This window comes from Agelaius tricolor, unplaced genomic scaffold (assembly GCF_023055355.1).
Source record: "Agelaius tricolor isolate 1412-34295 unplaced genomic scaffold, bAgeTri1.0.p SCAF_5, whole genome shotgun sequence".
Lineage (NCBI taxonomy): Eukaryota > Metazoa > Chordata > Aves > Passeriformes > Icteridae > Agelaius > Agelaius tricolor.
This window is the reverse complement of record NW_027269265.1, coordinates 35,748,822-35,771,733: the sequence shown is the minus strand read 5'-3', so window position 1 is coordinate 35,771,733 and position 22,912 is coordinate 35,748,822. Positions and strand designations below refer to the sequence as shown.

Below are 22,912 nucleotides of genomic sequence, written 5' to 3'. Positions count from 1 at the left end.
ACAACTCAGACTGTTTGTGGTATCCTTCCCCTTCTCCCAAAGTGGATTTGGCCAATGCCTCTGTCTAGAAGAGTGATAAGAGTGGATGGTCATGATTGCTAGGAGAAATTGTTACTGTGTGGGGAGATAAAAGGTTTTAATAAAAAGAACTTGGAGAAGAACTAGCCAATGGCTTGGAAAGAATAAGAAGCTGTTGCAGCACCAAAGGGGAGTGAAAAAGATTGCAGGTCAGTTATGCTTGCTATACCATTTCTGAAGTGTCATAACCTGGGTAATCAATCATAAGGCTTTATTTTGTGGCCGTTGGTTGCACAGGGTTCCTGAAGGCTGAATTCCCACTGCTTGCATTTTATAGTGAGATGCTGATGCTTGCAGGAGCCATGCAGGGAGAATCCTCCCTAAGATAATAATTTGGTAAGCTGTTCTGCTTTCTGCAAGCTGGACTGTTGCAGCGGCAACTGCAGTATTCTTTGTAGATGCTTTTATTCTATCAGACTTGTTCTAGTGCTTTTAAATAATATTGCATAAGGACTTTAGCCATAGACACCAGATGAGAGGAAACATTCTGCTACGTGTGAGATCAGCAAGCCCTTTGGGTTTTGTAGGGGAGTGCAGAATTCAACATATATAAGATGCTGTTCTTAGTAGGTGACTGATCTTACATGCAGCTTTACAAAGTTTTGATCAGTTTAAAAACTGTAATGCTTGATCATTCCTGGGCATGTCAGGTGTGAAAATATTCTAAGTGCTGTAAGGTTTCCTTTCACAGGTTTCTTTGGTTTTTTTTTTTTTTTTTTCTGATGCTGAAGATGCTTGTGCCTTCTTTTCTCAAATGTACAGGCTGGCACACTCCTGGCTGGCTGTTGACCTTTAAAATCAACAAGAAAAGCCCCATAACAAGCAGGCTCTGGAAGGAATAGCAAAGCAGGGAACTTGAATTTTCTGCATGTGGCACAGTTGGTCTGATGGAGTTTTATGTGATGATGTTGTGTTCAGACTTGTATTCCGCTCTCAGCTCTTGGGTAGGAATCCTTCCTGTCCTGTCAGCCTGGGATCTGAAGATGGGTTAAATATGTATCTGTGAGTGCTGCTTGTAGCGCTGTGAGGGAAAGAGTGTGTGGTTCATGGGCATTCCTACTCATAGGAAGCTGGAGCCTCTATAGCCTATCTGGGCACACTGGAAACTGGCCCATATCAGTAATACACATGAAAGATGAGAATCTGTCCCTATGTCTATATAGATGCCTGGTAAATCCTGCACTAGGAGTCTTTCTTGGAATGGCACACGGATTCCACAGGATAGTCTTACAAATAGCCTAATAAGCATCATCAGTGGGAGCAAAAGTCTGGGCCTTGCATCAAGCAGTATCCCGTCAGCCGTTTATGTCACTTGGGATTTCATCATAAACTTTGACAAGTTCTTCTTAGGTGCTTTCTGCTGAGGCAGCACAGAGGCCCAGTGTCAGCAAAGTCCTGTCAACTCTAGCGAAAGCTGAGCAAGTAGAAGACTTGACACAAGGGCTTGGATGTGTGAGGAGAGTGGCTGGAGCAAGACTTGTGTGGCAGAGCTTCCTGTTGCAGATGTGGCTACTGCATTTGAGGAGGTGTCCTGACAGCAAAGCTGATCTACTTTTGCTTAAAAAACAAGAGCAAACAAAAAAGCCCAACAAATAACACATTGCCTGTGGCAGTGCTGGTTTTATGTAAAGGACATTACCAATATGGTTATCTCAGTTAAAAAGTATCAGCAAAATTATTCTGAATTCTGATCTGAGACCTTGTTTGGCTTGAGGAAGTTTATATCAGATTATTTCCACAGGCTCCAGGTGGGGAGACTTGGGAGCAACTAAATCAGGGCTGGCTTCATTGTGACATTGACTGCAATAATTGACTGATTGGTTCCCAGGATCATTTTATGTTATACCAGTACTGTATTTGTTCACTGAAATTTGCAGTCATCAACTTTTAGAGTTGACCTAAATTGGTATTTTAGGCAGGTCAGTCCACAACTTTCTGCTGTTTCTCCCCTCTACCAAGGTAAAGTTGGATGGGAAATGGAAGAACAGTTTTGTGTCACTTTTGAAGGTGTTTCTGTTTAGCAGGATTTAAGACATACCTAAAATAATCTTATTTCCCCCTTCCTACCATTTCCTCTGTTTTTTGGCCAATCAATGCAATAAAATGAGCTAGTGACTTCTTACCCCCTCACTAATTCTAAACTGCTGTTTATGTGGATATTTTTCTTTCCAGTGCAACCACCCATCAGATTTTATTTTTCTTATTTTAAAACATGAGATTTTATTTTTCTGACTTTAAATGCTTACAAAATGAAAAATATTTTAAGTTACAGATTGTTTTGGAAATAATGGAGCAAAATGCAAGAAAAGAAAAAAAATAAAGAATTCAATACTATAATTTTTTGTATTTATATGGAAGAGGGGGTGAAACCATTGAAGGTGTTATTAAAGTTATTTTAAAAACTCCTTGAAATTAATAGCATTTCACAAATAATATTGAAGTAAAAAAAATTATCAGGTGAGATATTTTCATGCTGAATCTAATTTTCTGTGTAGTTTAAAAGACTGGTTTTGTTGTTATCTGTATAACTCCTGCATGTGCTGCAAAAGCAGCCTACTTATCATAGTGTTTGTTCCAAAGACCAAAATGCTCTCTGTAAACAAGAAAGCTTGAATACTGAAAGAAAACAATTGCAGTCATTACATTTAAGCTGTGTCTGGACAGCTCACTTCTGCCTACTCTATTAAAAAAAATCATCATAGTGGATTAAACAAATTGTCCCAGCAGAATATTCATTCCTTTCTTTGAGGTGGTGTCATCAGTAAGGAAGGAAAGGTGAAGCAGTTCAAATCAGCAACAGATTCAAAGTTAGCACTTTCTTTGGATGAGTGTGGCAGTTTGTTTTTCTCAGCTATTAATTTCCTCAGGTAGGGTGCTGCTCATTATGCTCAATCCAAATGTTAAACCTGTCTTAGACTCATAGTTATATTGTGTGCACTGGGCTTATAAGAGATAAGATTGATTAGCAAGGTATTACATTCTATTTTCTCATCATGGGCAAGAGGAAGTAATGTTGTACCACCTTTGGGACCACATTTGCAGTTTTTGTTTAAAGGTGGTTAAAACCATAGGTAGACAGTACCCCTGAACTCCATTCAGAGTAGCAATGAGGAACTTTTCTAGGGAGGGTCAGATCATCTATCGATTGTTCCCTAACCTATACCACCTGCTCCCTCCAAGGTTTAAGACACCTTCAAAACTCCCTTTCATCTTTGCTCTGGGAATAAGAGGATGGAGACAGCATTATTTCGGATGCATCAAGGTACTGCCTCTGTATCCCATTGAGGGCTGTAATGTAAAAACATTTTTTCCTACCTTTAATGAAGGAAAGAGTGAAAATTACTCACAAAGTGTTCACCTTTTCTTTATTCTTTAATTTTTAATTTATTCTTCTTTTTTTCTTTATTCTTTTATTTTCCTTTATTATTTTTTCCTTTTATTTTTTATTTTTTCCCCAACTAGTTTCTCAAGAAATAAGGCAGACAGACCTGTGTCTCTGTTGGAATTTCATAATAAACTTTGACAAGTTGTTCTTAGGTGCTTTCTATCATGTGCTTCTTGATAGGAATTCAGTTTTGTCCTATCTAAATTTTACAAATTACTCCCCTCAAGGAGAGGGCAACCATAGTTGCTGGATGCGTGTTCTTCAGAGGATGTGTTTGTTTTATTAGGTTCCTTTTCTTACTATTACTGTGGGTTTGCAGTGGCTACCAGAAAGACTCATACTCTCCTTTTGAAGCAGCTTGTTCATAACATTATTTTCTATTGTTGGGGAAATTTAAAAAAAATGCATGACAAAGAATCTTCTGGCAGCCACACTAAATAGATTTTCAGCAGTTTATTAAACTGGGGACAGACTTGAGCCAGGCTCTGGGAACTTACATAACTTCTGTCTCCCCAAATTTTTGAAAACTTCAGATTGAGGCCTCCATGTATGTCTTACTAGTAGAGACTCCTCTTTATTGTTAAAATGTACTTTATCAGAATATCCCATTAAAAAATAAAGGATTTGAGTCCAGACATCAGCATACAGGTAATTCAGGGGTACTTGATAAAAAACTGAACGGTGCATACAATAAAGAAAATTGGGTAACAGAATCAGGCCTGAAATCAAGATGCACTAAAGACATCCAAGAATTATTGCTATAGGTTTAGAGGGGAAATTTAGCTTTTAAAAAAAAGCTAAAAATTTGAGGTCCATTTCATGGATACAGTTCTCAAAGTTGTGAAGAATGAATTTTGGTGCTAATTTTTACACTGTCTAGCTCCATAGTTATCTTGGTTATGCTGACTACGTAAATTTTTTGGGGGATGTGTCTGTAGAAGGCTGGTGTTGAGTCTGTAACACTGACACTCTGATATCTTTTCCTCCTCTTTCAGCTAAGCAACTATTGGTGAAGATCAAAGAAAGGGAGGAGGAGGGCTGACAAGAAACAGTGTATGAGAGATGCCTGCACAGCTTTAATAAATAAAAAGGGGTTAAGGCTTCAAATCTCTTGCAGAATATCTGTGAATGTGGGGCCCTGTTTTGCTGTAACAAGCTACATTACAGCACACTGTCTTATTTAGACCTATATGACTGATACTTTGAATATTAATATATATTAAGTAAAGAAAAATTATAAATCACTGGAAATACCAGAGAATATTAAACAGTTGCTAATCTACCAGAAACCACTCATTTTTCACCTCTGTTTTTTGTTTCCCTCCACAGCAAAATTAGATTTGTGGCTTTTAATGTGGGTGTCTAGTTTGTTTCACTTTCCAATTCACAAGAGTTGAGGAATGTATGATAAGAGCCTAACTTTCCTTCCCTCCAGAAAACAGCAACTCTACGTTGAAACTTAACAAGATAAAAAGGAAAACAGAAGATAATAAATACAAGGTAAAAATTCTTTCACAGTTTGAAATATTGTCAGCTAAAATAAGGCTTTTCAGGGCTTTTCACAGGAATATTAATGAGACCTCACAAAAAGTATCAATGTGCTTGTGTTACATAAATAGTAAAAATGTTTGAAACAGAGGTAAGTCAGGAGAGCAGCATTATGATCCATGAGACATGGCACTTCCCAATACACTGAGAAGATATGACACTGTGTTTCTTCTTCTTGAGTAGAGACAAGCTGCAGTTCTGTATGAGGGGCTGGAGGTGAGGTGGATTCTATTCTAAAGTCCTGCTCTCTCTGGCCCTATAGATGCAGCATGCTTAGGCCTTGTGTTAATGCTATAGATGTTACCCCAATAGATTTGTGTCCAAACTTACCTTCTGTTTTCAAAATTTATGTGCTGGCTGTCCAAACATTTGGCAAGCTCTTGCTAAGAATATGCCCACTAAGGTTTTTTTATGCCATATACTTTTAAATTATTTATACTTTCTTGTCGCCTCCTTGCTATGTTTCAGGTGAGTGTGAATAAAACTATCAGTAGCTAATCCTGAAGTTGTGTATATGTAACTGAGTGTGTTTCAGCTTTGTTGGTCCTTCAGGATGTAAAACAATAGTAACATTACTGATTAGTGACTTATGATACACTGAAATCAGAAAAAAAAAATCTAAAATTTAAGTAAAAAATGATCTACCAACAACGAACTGGTGTATATGTGAAAATGGAGGTAACTATGGTGCGGCATGAAATTTTTATTATACAGGCTTGTGATGTTCCCCCTGCTTGCAAATAGTGAACATGTAAACGAGTTCTGTAGCTCATTACAAGCAAAATGCCAGTCAGTGCTCTGTGCCTTTTCTTTCAGCTAAAATGGTAATCTCACTGTTGTGGGATTCTACATGAACAACATTTGGACATATTATATGGACGTGTGAGCAAAGCCTGATGTCTTCGTTACTGCGGGTGAGACTTCCCACTGCTCTGATATGGGAGCTCTGTCCTTGGGTGTCCTGGAGATACCTTTGAGCAAGCCAGTGCTGCTGACTGGTTCTCCTAGCCAGGAACGTGGGGTCTGCCTGGGAAAAGGGCTATCAACAATCCAAGGTCATCTGTGCCTGTTCTCACTGTTTGTTGCTTTTGCTGGTAGCTGATAAAGGCCCAACATCTGAGTAACAGGAGCAGCCAGGGAAGCATGTGTGGCTTCATCCCGTTTTTGCAATATGCTCCCTGCCAAGCTGCACCAAGAGCTCTTTGCCTGCAGAGCAGGAATGGGCCTATATATCCAACAAAACAGGACCAGAGGGACTCATTAAACTTCCAAACATGACCTCAAACAGGGTTTCTTAATTATCTGAAAATGTCACCAGTTTGCATTAGAAAATCTCAGGGCTTACTAGAGCTTGGCCAGATTTTGGTACCTTCTCTCAGTAACACAAATCGATCTCCTGTTCTGCAGTGTGATACAGTCCTAGGCTATTTTTTTCTTATGTGTGAAGCAAAATCATTATCCCACAAGTGAATATTGCCCATCCTACAGTAAGTATTCGAATGTTTGCCATTGAGGGAATATCACAGCAACAAGAAAAGTTGAACCAGAAATCCTCACAGTAGTGAGATGGGGTGTAGTGTAGGTTGCTAGTCCGTGGTCGCCAGTTCAGGTGCACGCTATGCCGTTTGTTTCTTTGCAGCACACACATCAACTGTGCTTGTGACAAGTCGGCAGTTTGTGGTTAGCTTTTCCTGTGAGCAGTCAGAGTACTGAGCAGGGAGGTCTGAAGTTGCATTCAATGTCACCTGGACCGCTATGATATTAAATAATATAATGTAATATGATAATGGAAATGTTCTTAAAGATTACTTCCCAGAACTGTTTTGGGATAGATCTCAGCATCTTGGCAACTCTCCAGCTAACAGAAAGCTTATTTCTCCTAAGCAGTGCCTGTAACCAAATGGCTTAGATTGCTTTGATGGAAGAGATGCTTCCCTCCAGGGATATATGCCTGGCACAGTACCTAGTAGCTGGAGTTGACTGAGTAGCTGGAATAGGCAAAGTTTTGGAAAGAGGGACCCTAGACAGATTCTAAATTTTAACTTTTTGCAAACTTCTGATGAATCCTTAATGAATGGAAAACTGCTGCATTACACTTGTTTACCTGTCCTCACTGTGAGGAACAATTATACTCTTTCTCTTCTCCATTCATCTTCCTTTTCTCTCTTGCCCCAGTATTAGGAAGTTTTATTTTGTAAAGTAGTTGAGGAGCAAGAGAGATTTTGGTTGTCTTTGCTTTTTCAAGTTCAGCCCAGAAAGACTGCTATTTCAACTTCTGGTACCATCTCACAAACATCATACTTCCATTCTGTTATTCAGTAAGTTGTGAATGAAAATGTTTTTCTAGTTTCCTCACTTTTACTTCTTTGACAGTAGTGTGTTTTAATAGTCTTTAGTCGAGTTTCTTCTGGATGTATAGATGCTAAGAATGGGGATGCAGGCTTGGTTTTGGCGGTGCTTGTTTGTGTTTTTTAGAAGGATAGAGGATGCCTCAAGAGAGAGACCTTTGAGAGTGGGAGAAAAGTATGAGATGACAAAGCTGACATTACTATCAGATAAGTAAAAAACTTCTTTGTTTGATTCTGCTCTTGTTGGCACCTAATTTACACTGGAGCAATTTCGTAAACTTCAGTGAGTTTACTTCTGAGAGTGAGATCACGATCTGAGAGTGAGATCAGGATTGACACCTCTTAAATCACTTGGGTCATGCTCCATAATTCATTGGCAAGTTCCTTTAATTAGTTGCAGGTAAACCCAGGCTTCCTGGAGTTCGCTGCTTCCCCAGGAATGGGCTCTGCCTGCTGCTCCCTGCCGCGCTTCGGGGTCCAGCCTCCGCCTTCTGTCTCATCGCAGGGCTGTATGTCCGGTGAAACGCGGCTCAGGGCTCTTCCCGCCGCGGCTCCCTGTGCCGGACGGAGGCGGGGGCCCGGCTCCCGGCGCGCCAGAAGTTACTCTGTGGGAGAGAGGAGCGGGGCTGTGCAGGGCCGGCCGGGCGGTCCGGCCGCCGCGCGTTATGTAAGGGCGCAGGGGCTGCGGGCCGGGATGACTGACAGGGAGAGGGAAATTCCTGGGGGAGGGGGAGCGGCGCTGCCCTGAAGCCGCTGCCAGAACCGGCGGCTCACGGAGACCTGGCGGGGAGCGCGGCTGTGCAGAAAGGGAAGCGGCGCGAGAGGGACGCTGCCGGGCGGCGTGCGGAGCGAGCGGGCGAAGCGGGCTCTTCCCCCGGCGGGGCAAGCCGCCTGGGAAACAGGGGGCCAGCGGCGGCGGTGCGAGGGGACGAGGAGGGAGCCCGGCTTCCCCCCTCCCGGCGCGGCGCGTTCGAGCTGGGGCCGGAGCGCGGCGGGGAAGTGCCGCGCTGGAGCCCGGGGTGCCCCCCGGCGCAGCGGCGGCCCCGGCGGCGGCGCTGCCCCTTTAAGACCTGCTCGCCGCCAGTTCCAGGGAGAGGGAGTGACCTCTGGGCTTTGACAGCTCCCCTAATAACTAGCAGCGCCCTGGCCCCGCCCCCGCCGCGCCATTGGCTGGCGGGCCGGTATGCCGCGCTGCTATTGGCTGGCCGCTTCCCCTGAGCGAACCTTTAGAACTCCGAGACACAATATTCTGTTACATTGTAGCAAAATGGCGACTGTCATTCACAACCCCCTGAAAGCGTAAGTAGGAATCAAAAATGTACATATTCCGCGTGGTTTAAATATGAAAAAAGGCGCCTTTCCGGCGCCGGCTGCCAGCCGGAGCCGGGTGCCGGCAGCCTCTCGGCGGGTCCCTCCTCCCGCCCTCCTTTCTGCCCCAGCGACTCGCTCGTTTTTTGTGCAACACATCCCCGCGGCTCGCGCCGAAATTAACGAGGAAAAAATTGTTGGGTTAATTGGCGCCCGGGCGCGGGGCGGGGGGCGGCGGGCCGGGGGGCGGTGGCGGGGAGCCCGCCCGGCTCTCCCGGGGCTCGGCGCGGGGTCGGCGGCGGCCGCGTCCCGCGGGGGTGCGCGCACTTGACAGCGTCCTGCCCCCGCTGCCCCGGCGGGCTCGCCCCGCCACCGCGCTCGGCGGGGCACGGACCGGCCCGCGGGGGCGCTCGGTGCGCGGTGCCTCCGCGCTCCCACCGCGGCTCGGAGTTGCCTCCGCAAATCTTTGGGGAGTTGGGATGTCTTGACGAAGCAACCCTCCTCGCTTCTCGGCTGGGCGGTCGGAAAGCGGGGCGGCGGGGGCTCTGCCGGTGCGCCTCGGCGCTCGTGCAGGAGAGGGAGCGACGAGGCGAGGCAGGGAAGCAGACTTGGGTGAAATGAATGACTCGGGACTGCCGGTCGCTGATTTTGGGCAGGAAGTCCGGAGATCTGTTTTGCATATGACAGGCTTTCGCTTTTCACAGTGGCAAAGAGAGTTGATTGTGTTTCCATCTTGAGAACGGGCACAAGCCGCCGAGGGCTGTACGGACGGGGTCTGACCCCGGTTTGAGAGAGGGAGGGGGCAGGTACTTGTGCTGCGGAGGTATTCCGGGGTTCCCGATCTGGAAATAAGGCTGATTTCTGAGGGGCACCGCGGGAGCCGGTTGTAGTCTTCTGCATCGCGTCCTTTATTTTCCTTGTGGTCTGCAGCGCACGCCGCTAATCCCTGAAGGCATTAGGGAGAGTGGGATTTGGCACCGTATGTGGGGAGCGGAGCTATCTTAACCTTTTTCAAACGACTTCCATGCTAACGGGGGCAGCGCTCTTGCTAGTAAAGCAGGGAAGCAGAGTACCTGGCGGTGACGCTTCGCTTGCACTTTCTGGCTGCGCTGAGTGGGTGTTTTTATACCTTTGAGTTTTATGAGATGAAATTAGGGCTGGGAGGTTGTTTTTTTTTTTCTTTTTTTTTTTTTTTTTTCCCGACTCGAGTCTCTCCGGCTTTAGTTGGAAGAACACTTGAAGGTTTTTCCTGGGATTTCTGCCGCTGTCTCTCTGCGATCCGGAGCGAAAGGAAAGCCTCGAGCTGGAAGGGGTGCTGACATGTTTATCAGCTCTCCTGCTCCGTCCTGGCAGAAAAACCTTTGCTTTCATTTACTCGCCCTCTCGGATATAAAAATCCACGGGGAGAGGGGAGCGCAGTTGCAGGGGGGTAATCAGAGAAGTCCGAGCGTCCTCATGGGTGGGTGCCGAGGGACTGAACGCGCTCTGAAAACCGCGCGGCACAGGCAGCGTTCCCCCCCCCCCCCCCCCCCCCACCCCGTTCGACGGCAGGTCTGACGCTTGTGCAGGCGACAGCGAATTCTCCCCGTGTCCCTCCCGGCCGCCGGGCGCTGCCCGGGCGCCGGCAGCGCACCCGGGCCGCACCGCCCGGCTTTGCACCTGGGCACGGAGCCCCGCGGCGTGTGCGCCGTTGGCGGCTGCTGCCGGCCGCGGGGAAGCCCGGGCTCGGTGGCCTCTGGGGACGGCGCGGGGGAGGCGGGGAGCTCCCAGGAGCGGCCACGGCCCCCGCCCCGCCGGCGGACGGGACCTTGCCGCCTCGCCTCGCACTTCGTGGCACCGTGGGGTTCCTGGCAGCCGCGGCGGATCGTGCCGAAGGGCTGCTTGTGCCGAAATGAATCGGGGCCCGATCTCGCTGCTGCTAAAGTCGGGGAGGACAGGATGAGGCCATTTATAATTAGCTCCCTTCTCCTCCCCTCGCCCCTGGGGGGTGTGAGAGGAGGAAACAATAGACATCAAGTGCTGGTTTCGCTTTTCTCTGTGTGCCTTTTAAAGTACTAAGGCTATGTGGAGGAAGCAGAATTGGTACTGGCTGTCTGACACCATCTGTAATTTTGTTGACAACTTGTTTAATAAAACATTTTATAATTTTCACTTATTCTTTAAAGTTGCTGATCGGGAAACAATACACATGTAAATAAATTATGCATGGGATAAATTAGGACAAAAGCAGTAGGACACATAATAGGGGAGGGATGCAGTGCACAGTGTTTTATCCTCATGTGTCCTTCCTGACAATGAACGGGAGCTGAATGACATTTGCATTTCCTCTGTCTGCGTTTTGATTGTATCTCAGAACCCACAAACGCCCCCTACAGAAACCGGCCATACAAAGGTTTTGCTCCGAAATGGGGGACAATGTAGGGACTGAGAAATCCGGACTCAGGTATCAAGCAGCTCCTTGTGTGTGCTTGTGCGTTTAAGAGTGTCCAATATTCAGTTTGTCTCTGGCACTTGGACACACATGTGGCCTTGTTCATGCTAGACTAGTCTCTCTGAATAATGTATTCCAGTACCTGAGCATCTGTGGGAATGCATTTCATAGAACAGCTGAGTGCGTGCAGTCCCTTATTAATGATTGGTTTCTCCCTACCCAACTTGCCTCTTTCTCTGTCACTTTCTGGTTCTCTTTTGGTGCTTTCTTCCCTTTGCTTTCCTCCCCTTCACTTCCTCTGGTGAACCAGTCAACATGACACGACTGTCTGTTATTTCTGCCATTTATTAGCTTGTTGTTTACCAACATGGTGCTATAGACAAAAATATCTGAGATCTAAGTTTAACAGATCTGCAAGGTAAAGGTAGCAGGTGTTTGGACAAGCACATGCTTCTTCATCTGTAGAAATGGCAGTATTCTGACAGCTTTGATGGGACAGAAGTGGATTCGAAGTGCTGAAGTTGTTGTTGCTGGTTTTTTCCCCCACTAGTTTGTGTGTGTATCTCCATATTTTTTTGTTTCCATCTTCTTCTCCTATGGATATTTTAATATGAAGACATTTGAGTGGTGCAGTAGAAGAAACAAATGCATTTAGAAAGTATTCTGAATTACTTCAAATGTCAGTCAGAAATCCCAGTGGACTTTGTAAACATTAATTAATTAAACCTCTCAATGCCCCTATGAAGAAAGGATTATTGCCTTTGTTTTATGGATGGCTAAACTAGGACAAAGTGGTTCAGAGTCTCTCTAAAAGATGAAGTCTAGAATGCAGGCATTCAACTTCCAGTTTTAGCATTTAGTCCCATTTCCTCCATCTCTGCCTTATTAGTGATGTGCATATGGTACCATAATGCACTTAATGTAATTAAGACCTTGTAATTTACACAGTCTTGTCTAGAAGCAGAGCTGGTTTCCTCCCACCCCTTCTCTGTCTTTACTCCCACAAATAACTTTTATTTCAGGTTGTCAGTTAAACACACTAAATGGAACATAGGTTAGGTTGTTGCCATTTCAGCATGTGCAATCCCCCATGCCGTATAGCCCTCACCAGAGGGCTGCTGCCTCCCAGGAGTTTGGCAGTGCCAGTGCTCTCCCTTTTGCTCAGGGCAGCCTCTGGGACAAAAGAAGCTAACTCAGGCTCAGCTACTAGGTAAGCTCACTTCCATGCTGACTGCATTGTTGGATAACTTTGATGGACTTGGGATCACTTATTCTCTGCCAGATGTTTGGGGAGCAGATCATCATAGATTTGTGTGCACAGTGCTAGATCTACAGCATAGAGCTGATCTACCAGGCCTATTCTGTCTCTGCATTCCCACTGCAAACACACAGCAGCAGTTAGGTTTCCAGTTGCTGTACCTTCTCAGATAAAATTGCCTTGACAGCCAACTCTGACCTTTGGGCTGCCAAATGATCTTCCTTGTGATGATGAATTCCTGTCATGAGATACCTGTGAAGAAGTGGTCTGTGTTCGCATCCCTGTTTCACATTGGCAAGAGACCAGTCTGGGTCTTGGGGTCTTGTATGGCAAGAGTATTTCATTAGTGATTATTCTGGCTTGAACTCAGGCTGGGGACTCTTAACTGGAAGGTCCTGTATCCCATTACATATCCCTGAAACAGCCCTATGTCCTGATTAAGTGCTGATGAAGACTGATTTTTTTTTTTTTTTTTTTTTTTTTTTTGTGGACATCGTTGCATAAGCATCTGGTTGCTGATTTTTAATATTAAAGTGAAAGTGTAATGTGCAGTGCTGCTTTCAGCAGGTGGAAGCAATAAAATGGACAGACAGGTTGCCAGTTCATTGTTTACAAGTGATGTGGAGGTGATTTTAATGTGGCCTTGCAAAAGGGAATTTTCTTCTGCTTGACAGAACAGGGTTTGTTGGGCACGTTAAACCATGTACCAAAATCTCTACAGCAATTCCAGTGTGGTTCTGATGTTACTTAAAAGCATAAATGAGCCCTAATGTGACACACTTCAAATCAAAACTGTTGTCCACATGAAAACCATATTTTCTAATATCTCAGCAGCAGCTTTCAGAGAAAATGGGATGAATGTTACTGTGTTTACACAAGGAAATGTAAGCATTAAAATTCTTTTCTACCTTCCATAAGTCATTGGAAGGTAGAAAAGGAAAGTTAAGAAGACCTGAGGATACGCTGGTTTTGAAGATGAGAGGCTCTGATAAATGGCATGTTGCTTGTTACAGTGTTATGTCTGATTCCACCAGTCGCTTATGCATGATTAGTTGTTGCATTGCTTTTGTAATTTTGTTTTGTTGGTCTTTCAGTCTTTCACAGTCTGTCTAGATGTGTGGATGGATGGAAGTTGTATCTCAAAATTGCCACTGAAGAAAAAGTTTTAAAAACGTATTATTTCTGGTGTGTGAAAGCAATATTGAACTATCTGGGTTGTGCTACGGAGGCCTAAAGGTATGATTTCTTGGAGGGTGTTATAATTTCAAGGTAAGCACTTGTCCAATGGGCTGGATGCATGGTAGCCATTATACAGGATTCCCAGTGTCCTAGTGGGAATACTTGATGCAGAGGTCAGGTACTCAGGACAAAGTGGGATCTGTGTCAGTCTGAGTCACAGCGAAGGTCGTGTGGCTCATCCTTTGTGGAGCCTAATGAAAATTGATTTCCTCCTCTACTTTCCTAAAACTGGAAGGATGGTATTTGAAGGTTGCTCTCAAGAGCAGACTTTGTCCATCTTGTATGTCTGTCTTCTACAGCTTATGACAGTTGGCTGTACCTCTTCTGTCCTGAAATGAGGCGTTCCAAAGTCCCCACTGGCTGTGAATAAACCTTCTTTTAGCATTGTAATTTGCCGAATCTGGAATTTTCTCACTCTGGTTTGTCTTTCATGTCAGAGCTGAATTTCTTTGCTCAGTAGATCAATTTTACAATCTTGGTATTTATTCTGGACTCATCACTGTGTTGTCTGTATGTGATGTTGCCTTGAGCAAGAACCATTTCTGTATTGTTTATCCCTGAGGACTTGTAGGAGTGGAATGAATCTGTTCCGGGAGTTGATGTTTTTTTCCCTTGGAGAAACCAACCTCTGATCTGAGGTTTCCCTGTCTGGGGTGACATACTCCCATGTGCAGACAGGCAGCACCAAGGCAGAGTTGCTTGAGGCCTGTTCTGAGGGCTTCATTAGGACTGTGCTGCTCTTCTGGCTTTGCCTGGCAATTTTGCCCAGGATGCAGACTGAGGAGTGTTAATCACTTCCTTAGTGCAGGTCTCAGTTTTTGCACTGGTTTGTTTCTTAAAGGGAAAGCTATCTCATCAACACAATCTAAAAGGAATCATAGCTTAGGAATACTTTTCTTTTTCAAAACCAAAAATTTTCAGATGGAAGTGCTTCTGTTTTTTTTTAAATTTCTCTACAGTTTGTGGAACAAACCCATATATGCGGGACAAGTGCATGAGAAGCAGAAAGTAGTTTTCTTCTTTCTTATTTCAAAAGAAAGAAGAGAACTGCACAGTGTGTTTTCACTGTCTAAACTGAATGACATGTAACACAAATATCGTAAGTGAATGCTTGAATACTGAAAATTTAAAATCTTTATTTATCTTTAATAGTCTAATTATTCAAAGCATGATACTTTAAAAAAAATTATATATGGTTTATTTCCCAGCAGAGCATATTTTTACCACAGATTCCCAGCAGATGTCTCAGAAAAGAATAAAGCAGTGTCCCAATGGCTGCTGGCAGATTCCCCTCTCCCAGCAGCATCCTCTGCAGGGTGGGAATAGCAGCAGTATGGCAGCACGTGTCTCAGTTTCCAGGTTAGCTGCCTGAGCTGGGTGTGGTCAGAGCTATGATCCAGCCGCATGGAAGGTTTTCCTGGCACTCCAGCCTTGTCTGAGGGGAGGCTGCACAGGGAACCAGTGGAGCAGCAAGAGCAGGGGAGGGACTGATGAGTGTGCACTAGGTGGTTGTGATCAGCAGCGTGTGCTTGCCAAATCCTGATGCATTAATTTCATGTCCTGCTGAGCTGTAGCTGGGAGAGAGTTTCCTGCTCAGGTGTTAGAGGGGACACTGACTACATCAGTGTTCTTCTGGTGAGAAAGGCTGGAAGTGATATTCAATGTCACAGCCTGTTGTGACAAAACTGATCCAACCTGAGGATCATCTCTCCATTCATACAAAACCGTGAGTTCTATTAGTCTGATAACTTTCTACTTGCTTTCTGATCATTTTCATAAATGAATGTAAAATTCCAACAGTAACATATATGAAATTTTAGTATGCAAAAGAAAGGAACTCTATGTAATTTATAGTTTCTCTCCCTTGGTTTTGCTCAGATTCCTGCTTGTGGAATATACAAAGCCTTTGTTAAGACATTGTGCTAACTTTTCTACCAACACATGGTTTAATGCTTCGTGCGTTTTAGTTCTCAAAAATCTAGATAGGTTGGACAGTGCAAAGAAAATCAGGTGCAGAGCATTGAAATAAGGCCATGCCCTGAGTTGGTTAATTTCAGCCTGCCCTACTGCATCATCTGGCAGGGCTGATTTGATCTGATCAGATGCGGGCATGCTACTTCTGCCAAAATGCAAAGTACAGTGCTTATGCTGCTTTTATGCTTTGACTTGGCTTCATGAGAGCCACAGGAAGATAGATTATGGCTGTTGGAACAAAATTCCCTCTTGAAAATGTTTTGGGTGCTTTTCATGTTTTGGAAGAGTAAGTGAACACCATTTCAGTGCTTTGTGTCATAGGCTTGTGAAGTTTTTGGTCTGGTTCTAGGAACTTTGGAGTTTCCAGTATTCCTGTGGATCTACAACCTAATGTGACTACTCAAAGAGTTGGGAAAAAAATCATAATGGCTGGACTTATAGCCCAGATAATTCACCATTCAGTCAACACTGTGAAAAAGAAACTTATTGTGGAGACACAAAGTTAGTATTATTTCTTCAAGGGAAAAGTCATGTCTATATTTCATTCCACTTCCATTTCAAGAAGAGTTTTGAAGAAAGTAATCCATGGATTTGTGACTGCTCAAGTATTTTGGTCTCAATATTGTTTCCTGAAAGACTGTGTTTAGTCAATGATGGGGACAAATACATTTTATTTTTATGATTACTTTAAAACCTGTGCAGTTTGAATAAAGAATAATGGAAACAGTGGCTCATAAAGATATTTTACTGCTAAACTCCTTTGGTGAGCATTGTGTGTGAGGCTGCTCTCCTGAGTGTTCAGAAAAATCACTACCCAGTGTCCAATATCAGAAATTATATCATGAACCCACTTGTATCTACAAGGTTACCCTGATTGCATTTGCCTTCTTTTTCTGAACTGCTAAAAGCTGCTTTGAAGACTGTAGGTTTTTGTGTTTTCCAGTGATTGTTTATCCTCAAAGTTTTTAGTTCATTAACATATACCTATTGATGTGAAATGTGGATTAAATCATGATCACAATTTTAGTTCAGAGATTAGTACCTTTTACAGCTGGGGTTGTACAAATTAAGAGGCATGGGAGATGTGATGGGGAGGGTTGGTGATGGGAACTTCTACTGCTTCATCATATCTGACTAATCCTTTAATTTTTAGGATCTGCTTCTCCAAAAATGATGTTTCTGTTAATGCTGGTGATGTTACTCTTCAGTGATCTAATGGAATATGGATGAAAGTGATGTTAATACCTCCACAGGCAGGATGGGGCCCCAAAGGCTTCTTGCTTCTCTCTCCTCCTGTGCTGATGCAAATGAATGGGAACTCAGTCAGCTTACTGGTGTTATGTTGGTGACAAAAAGGCATTCCTGAGGTCGAAATCTAACAAAATAGTGTTGATGGGGGAAATACATTGAAAACTCTTCTCCATTTTCTGTCACCAGATCCAATTTGTTTTTGTCAGTAGTCTCAGCTAAATGTTTTATCTTCTCCTTGCTTCCCCCTGCCTCCCAACCTCTTTCCCCCGTTGACCTCTATGAGCACAGTCCTGGCTGCTGATTTATCAGGGCAGGCTGGCTCAGCACTGTGTGGAGATTGCTTTTAATTAACTCTCTTCGTTTTGCCAACCTTCAGGGAGCAGCAACCCTTTAATGATTATAATACTTTATCTGGATTTATATCCGCCTTATGTGTTGTTTGTTGCTCTGCTTCCTCACATGCTCTTCCTGAGTCATTTCCCAAAATGAAAGGTTTGTTTCAGGTCCCTCATACAGGATGAGGAAGAGAGGCGTTAATGGCTTCTGGACTGGAAGGATGGACTCTCTATGATCTACCTGAGTGTTTTGGAGGTGGATGGGGATTATGAGGTGATGCATTTTGAGGCTGTCTTGGAGCAAGACTCATTTCAGTGACTTGCCTCTATGCACAGGGAGAACAGCTTTGTTTTGTGGTTGCAGCATGGCAGATGAGTGCCTACTAAATTAAATCTGCCCTCTGACTTGTTTTATGACATAGGTAAGTCATGAACTCATTGTCACAGTTAGGTTTAACTCTAGTGACTTCTCAGCCTGACTAGCTGGAATGTTGCTAAAATTGAGGTGACTATATATGTATAAACACAGGTCTAAAGGAGGGTCTCTCTTTACCTGCAAAAGTCTAGCTTGGCCTTCTGTGAGTAGCACTACCAAGTGAAATTTCTTCAAACTGAGCAGAAAGCAGCTATATCAAGTTTCTCCCACCTGGAATTTCCTCTTCACGTATCCTACAATGAGGATTTCAGGAGATTCTAGCATGAGATAATTAGAAAAAAATATGTTATTTGCAATGTAAAGTATGTGTCACTTTTGTGCCAGAAAAATGCTTTATAATCATGCTTTAATTAAGCATCATAGTCCCTTTTGTGGTGTAATTTCCTCCATTATTCTGTGGGAAGAATGGCATGCACTGTCTGACTTGGTGATGGTCACACTAGTCACACCATCAACCATTGACCCAACGCTGCTTTACTTTTGGTGTTGAGCATAAGAGTGATGTTTTGAAGGTGAGTGGGAATCTTTCCTTGTTAGCACTTTCATGACCAAACTGAGGAGTGGGAAAGTGAGTTAAGACTGCCTGCCTGGTTCTGATGGAAGAAGTTCACCAAAAATTATAGTTATACCATCCTTAATGGCAGTGATTTATAACCAGAGCTGATAAAGGCATTTTTGGGATGCAAAGACTTTACCATGGAAATGAACCAAGTGGCAACTACTTTTGCATTTCAAAACATAAATGCTGTGCACCAGTCTGTTCAGTATGATTTCAAAGTCATCAGTGCGAGAACAGTTTTACATGGCTGCTTGTAAGTCTGTGTATTTGAAGCCCCTTTGTTAAAATGGCAGAGGAAATTAACAAGTTCCCAGATCTAGTCCTCCCTTACTGAAAAAGAGACACCAGCTGAAAGGAATACAGTGGTGGGTGCTGCTTATCCAAATGTTGGCAGCACATCACTGTGTAAGATCATCTGTGTCATCTGTCAGTGGTTTGTGTTTGTATCTTTCCTATCTTCTCCTGCAGTCAGCTTTACTTGAAAAAAATAGTTGTTTGAATTTTTATTTTTATGTGTTGTTGCTGCAAATCCACAGTAACTAACTCCTGGCATTCTCATCTGACCAGATTGCAAACATATCTGGTTCAGGTACTCATTCTGCTGAGATCTGAAAGTAAATTCCCTTCTCCCCTATTATTAACTTTCTTGTTTTGTTTCCACAACTAACTTATCCACAAAGTTCTAGGGTTAGAAGAGGCTGTCTCCTGACACATCTTCTGAATTCCTCACTGCAAAACACACTCACCATGCAAAGTTGAAACCTGGCTGGCCTTCAAAGGACAATGTATTTCCCAGGCTGCTGTTTTCAGCTACCTTCTTCTCCATGCACCCCTCAGAACAGAAGAAGAGGAATGGATGAGGGGTGAGCACTCTGCCTTTGGGAAAGGCTCTGACCTGAAAATGGATTGCAATTCCAGCCGAATTCCCTCCCTTGGTAACAGAATTGCACATCTGGGTTCTGAGCTCTTTGCATTAATTTCATCTCTGCTAAACTTTCCCAGTCAATTAACCATGTCCATCTCCTGCTCTAGCAGCCACATGTGCCTTTTCTGCTGCAGCAGGGTTTTGAAGAAGTAACTCCCTGCAGCCTTTACTGCAGCAGTTTTCCTTGAGCATCTTTCCTCAAGCATGGTTATCAATCAGGAGCTGTCAGGTTTTTTCCCTCCAATGCATCTATTTTCAGAGCTGTAGGAGTTTGACCTATTGCTTTTGTCTTTATAAGTACTGCTTTTTACAACAGGGCCCAAAGCTGCATGAAAATTTCTGTCTTAGTGTGAGGAGATTCTGCTAAGCCTGGATATTTCTTTTGCCTTCTGTCATTTTGCCTCCCTTGGGTTTTAATTTTGCTTGTCCAAAAGGCCTCGTTAATCTGGCCAGTAGTTCTTGTGTGGTTGTTCCAGGCAGCACCTGCAGTGCAGAGTTCTCCTCTGAGTACTTGGCTAACAGGATTTCATGAAAGAGTATTTCATGAAAGAGTAGTGAGTTCTCAGAGGCTGGAGTGTCTGGGAGATGCTCAGCCCCGGGGTTTGATGTAGGCTACCTCTGAAGGGAGTTCTGCACCCAGCTCTGGAAGAAAGGTTTGGATGCTGCCACTAGTGGTCCCTTGGCAAAGCACCTAAGGGGCCATGAGTGCCTTGAACATTTTTCCTTGCATGTTGTGCTATGATCAAAGGTCAGGTTGGGCTAAAGTGCCTATTAAAGCAAGAGTCTATGCTTTTTCTCTTGAGCATATGGGTGAGCCTGGTTCTGTTTCCATAGGTACGTGTATCATAAAGTCTGCCATCCTAGTTGGCACTAATTGGGTCCTGTGCGGGCAATTTCAGATGAGCAGACAAAGACCAAATTGACCACAGTGGCTCAGTTAATGGAAATCTAGGTTTAAAGAAGGGTTCCTAGGTCTTATGTCCAGTTCTCTGGTACCATGTCAGATAATCTCTTTCATAAACTGAAAAGTCCTTGTCTTAAATCCCCACTTGGACTGTTTGTTCCCATTACTCCTCTTGGGAGGGTTCCAGAACCCACTGCTCTGGTGGCTGGAAATAGCATTTTAATCCCTAGCCTAGCCCTACTTGTGACCAGTTTATTCCCATTTGTTCTGGTGCCAGCATGGAGTTGTTAGTTTCAATACTATTCCTCCATCCATGTCTTTCTCTCCACTATGATTTGTACATTTGTGCAACACTATTATAAGCCCTGTCAGTCTTTGTTTTGATATACTAGACTGTCTGTGCTATCTTTTCCTTTCTTTTGGTCACTGAAGTATTTATTGTCTTTGTTGTCTCTACTCCAGCTTGGATTACTCGCATTCAGCTTTCTTGAGTGTGAGTAGACTGAGTTGTACTTTGTTCCACGTGGTTTTGCCCCCTACAATAACTTTCTTTTTTACCTCTTCTGGGAAAACCTTGCTTTTGCATTTGTTTGTGGTTGTGCTGCTGGTTCATAGTTATCTTGTGGTAGACTAATACTGTTATGTTTCTTCTTCTGTCCTTTCAGCTGTCGTTGAGATGATGATCTGCAAGTTGTTAAGTGAAATTTATACTGAATTCACTCCATCCAATTCTTCTTGTCTGATGCTTTTAATTTCCTTGGTGTCCCTTATGTAAGTGGCTAGCTTTTCTCAACACACACACTTTTTGTGCCAAGGCCATTAATGGAAATACTGATTTCAGCTCCCAGAACTCCAGAAGTAACTTCTCATCAGCACTGTCTCTGTGTTCAACCCTCTTTCAGTAGTTTTTCAGTCTTCTCACCATTCTTTTAATAATTCTGATCTTCTACATTTTCAGTAATTTCTCATATACTACTGTATGAAACATTCTCTAGAAGTCCAAATAGCTAAGAAGTATCTTATGGAAGCAAGATGTCAAGTTACTCTGTCACAAGGTATCAATTTTGCATCTTTGTAATTTCCTTATTCAAGACTGTTCTTGATTGTTTTGCACTTAAAAAACTGTGTGCTAGTAAACTCTAGCTCAGTTAGCCTTTCTGAAATAACTCCCAAGGCTTGTGTTCTATAACAGTTAACAATGAGTATCTTATTTTGCTTGTTATATTCTGGTAATATAGTAGCAACCATGATGTGCAGTATGTGTTTATAAAGAACTTGCTAGTAGATGTATGGTTTCATGTCGAAGTTCTTCGGCAGAGATGATTCAGAGTTTATGCCATGACTGCACAAATGTCATTGTGGCTTCCACTGCAGTCATTCCAGTGAAGCACAGCATTCCTTTAGTTCTATGCTTGTACCTATATTGTATTTAATCTATGTACCATTCTAACTGCAAACCAGCTGAACTTTCTTTGATCATTTTATTTTGATGCCTGAAGAATATTGCTGTATTTTAGAAGCTTTTGCAAGTTATATCTCTTGACTTTGGCAATTCTCCCTATACTTCCTGACCTTTAAGATCCATTTTTAAAATTCTGTTACTACTGTTTTCTGCTTGTGAAGGGTGTCTGTTTAATTCTGATATCCTTTTCCAAGGAAATTATTCAGCCAATAACTTCTCCAGTCTTTCCATATGAGTTTCAAACAATTCTTGCATTTTTCTCTAAAACAAATTCCTGATGTTCTGCTGTGTTCTGCTGCTCCCATGCTTAAGGAACAGGTTTGATGTGCTTTGTGATGGTGATGAGTACTGTTCAATTTTGTACCTATTCTTGGACTGCAGAAGACTTAGGCTGTGTGGATATAGGGAAAGCTGGGGTGATTCTGTTTAATACCAAGTTGTTTTACTTAATTCAATGATGCCTAAATTTTAAGATTTCATCAGTGTGAAACAATGTTGCATCTTTCACCAGAGTTGCAACCATTAAGTAGAAATCCAAAAGAGCAACATAAAGTTGATTTTTTAAAATCACCTTATTCCATTTTTCTCCAGCATTCTTGGTCTTATTCAGAGAAAACTGTGTGTAGTAAACACATAAATATACATATATTGGGTATAATATAGGAAAGAAAGAATGTATTTACACATGGTGTTTAAGAAAACATGGTATTGTTTATTAATCAATGTCCTTGCATTTTAAACATTTCCATATGCCCCTTACTGATTTATAGCAGTATGTGATTCAAGCATTTTCTACTGGTCAGTTTCACAAACTCATAGAATTAGGAAAAAATGATACATATATATTTTTTTCCCCTTACTATAGGACTCTGGGAACTTTTAAAATATAGCAGTCTCTGGATCAATGCATATCCCAGCAAGACCTTGCATAAGTGACCTAAAATTGTGTGATCAAACCTCTTCTCCCCTCCCCATCCCTAGAGAGATATTTGTAATTAGATAAAATGAGGACAGAATATGCATAAGTATCTGTTATGCTGGGATTCCTGCCCAGAAAGGAAACTAATGTCCTGAGCTGGCCATAATCTTTTGCACCCTGTGTACTATTGACAAGGCTATGGCTTGAGATGTTGGGAGTTCAGGGGCAGATTTTTGCTGCTGTCTTTTGGTAACCTTTCTAAATTGACTGCTTTCCAAAACAAGTGGAATTACACAGCCTGTATTTTACTCATCGTTCATTGTCAGGGACATTTTGCTTGTAAGAGAGGACCTGATTCCACTGCCTAATGCAGTGGAAGTGAGTTTAAATTACTGCTTCTCTGGTTTGGAAGTGTTACACATTCACTTTGCCCAGATGTAAGTGACCACATGAAGTGCAAGACAGTGGAGAACTTGAAGTAGAGTTGGTAATTTTTTTCTATTTAATCTATCAATTTCCTGCTAGTCACTGGTTCTTCAGAGTGGAGTTCTG

At 43.1% G+C, this 22,912-nt stretch overlaps 1 protein-coding gene across 8 annotated transcripts in view; it reads left to right on the top strand.

Annotated features, from left to right (window-relative positions):
• The window catches only part of DPF3 (double PHD fingers 3), a 180,433-nt gene that overhangs the window by 11,715 nt on the left and 145,806 nt on the right, over positions 1-22,912 (top strand). The window contains exon 1 of one of the 8 annotated variants that reach the window (XM_071427223.1): positions 8,597-8,658. The exons of the other annotated variants lie outside the window; for them this stretch is intronic. Within the exon in view, the coding sequence (XP_071283324.1) occupies positions 8,627-8,658 (32 nt within the window). The 5' untranslated portion in view covers positions 8,597-8,626. Of the gene's footprint in view, positions 1-8,596; positions 8,659-22,912 lie in introns of those variants that run through there. 8 annotated transcript variants of the gene reach the window in all.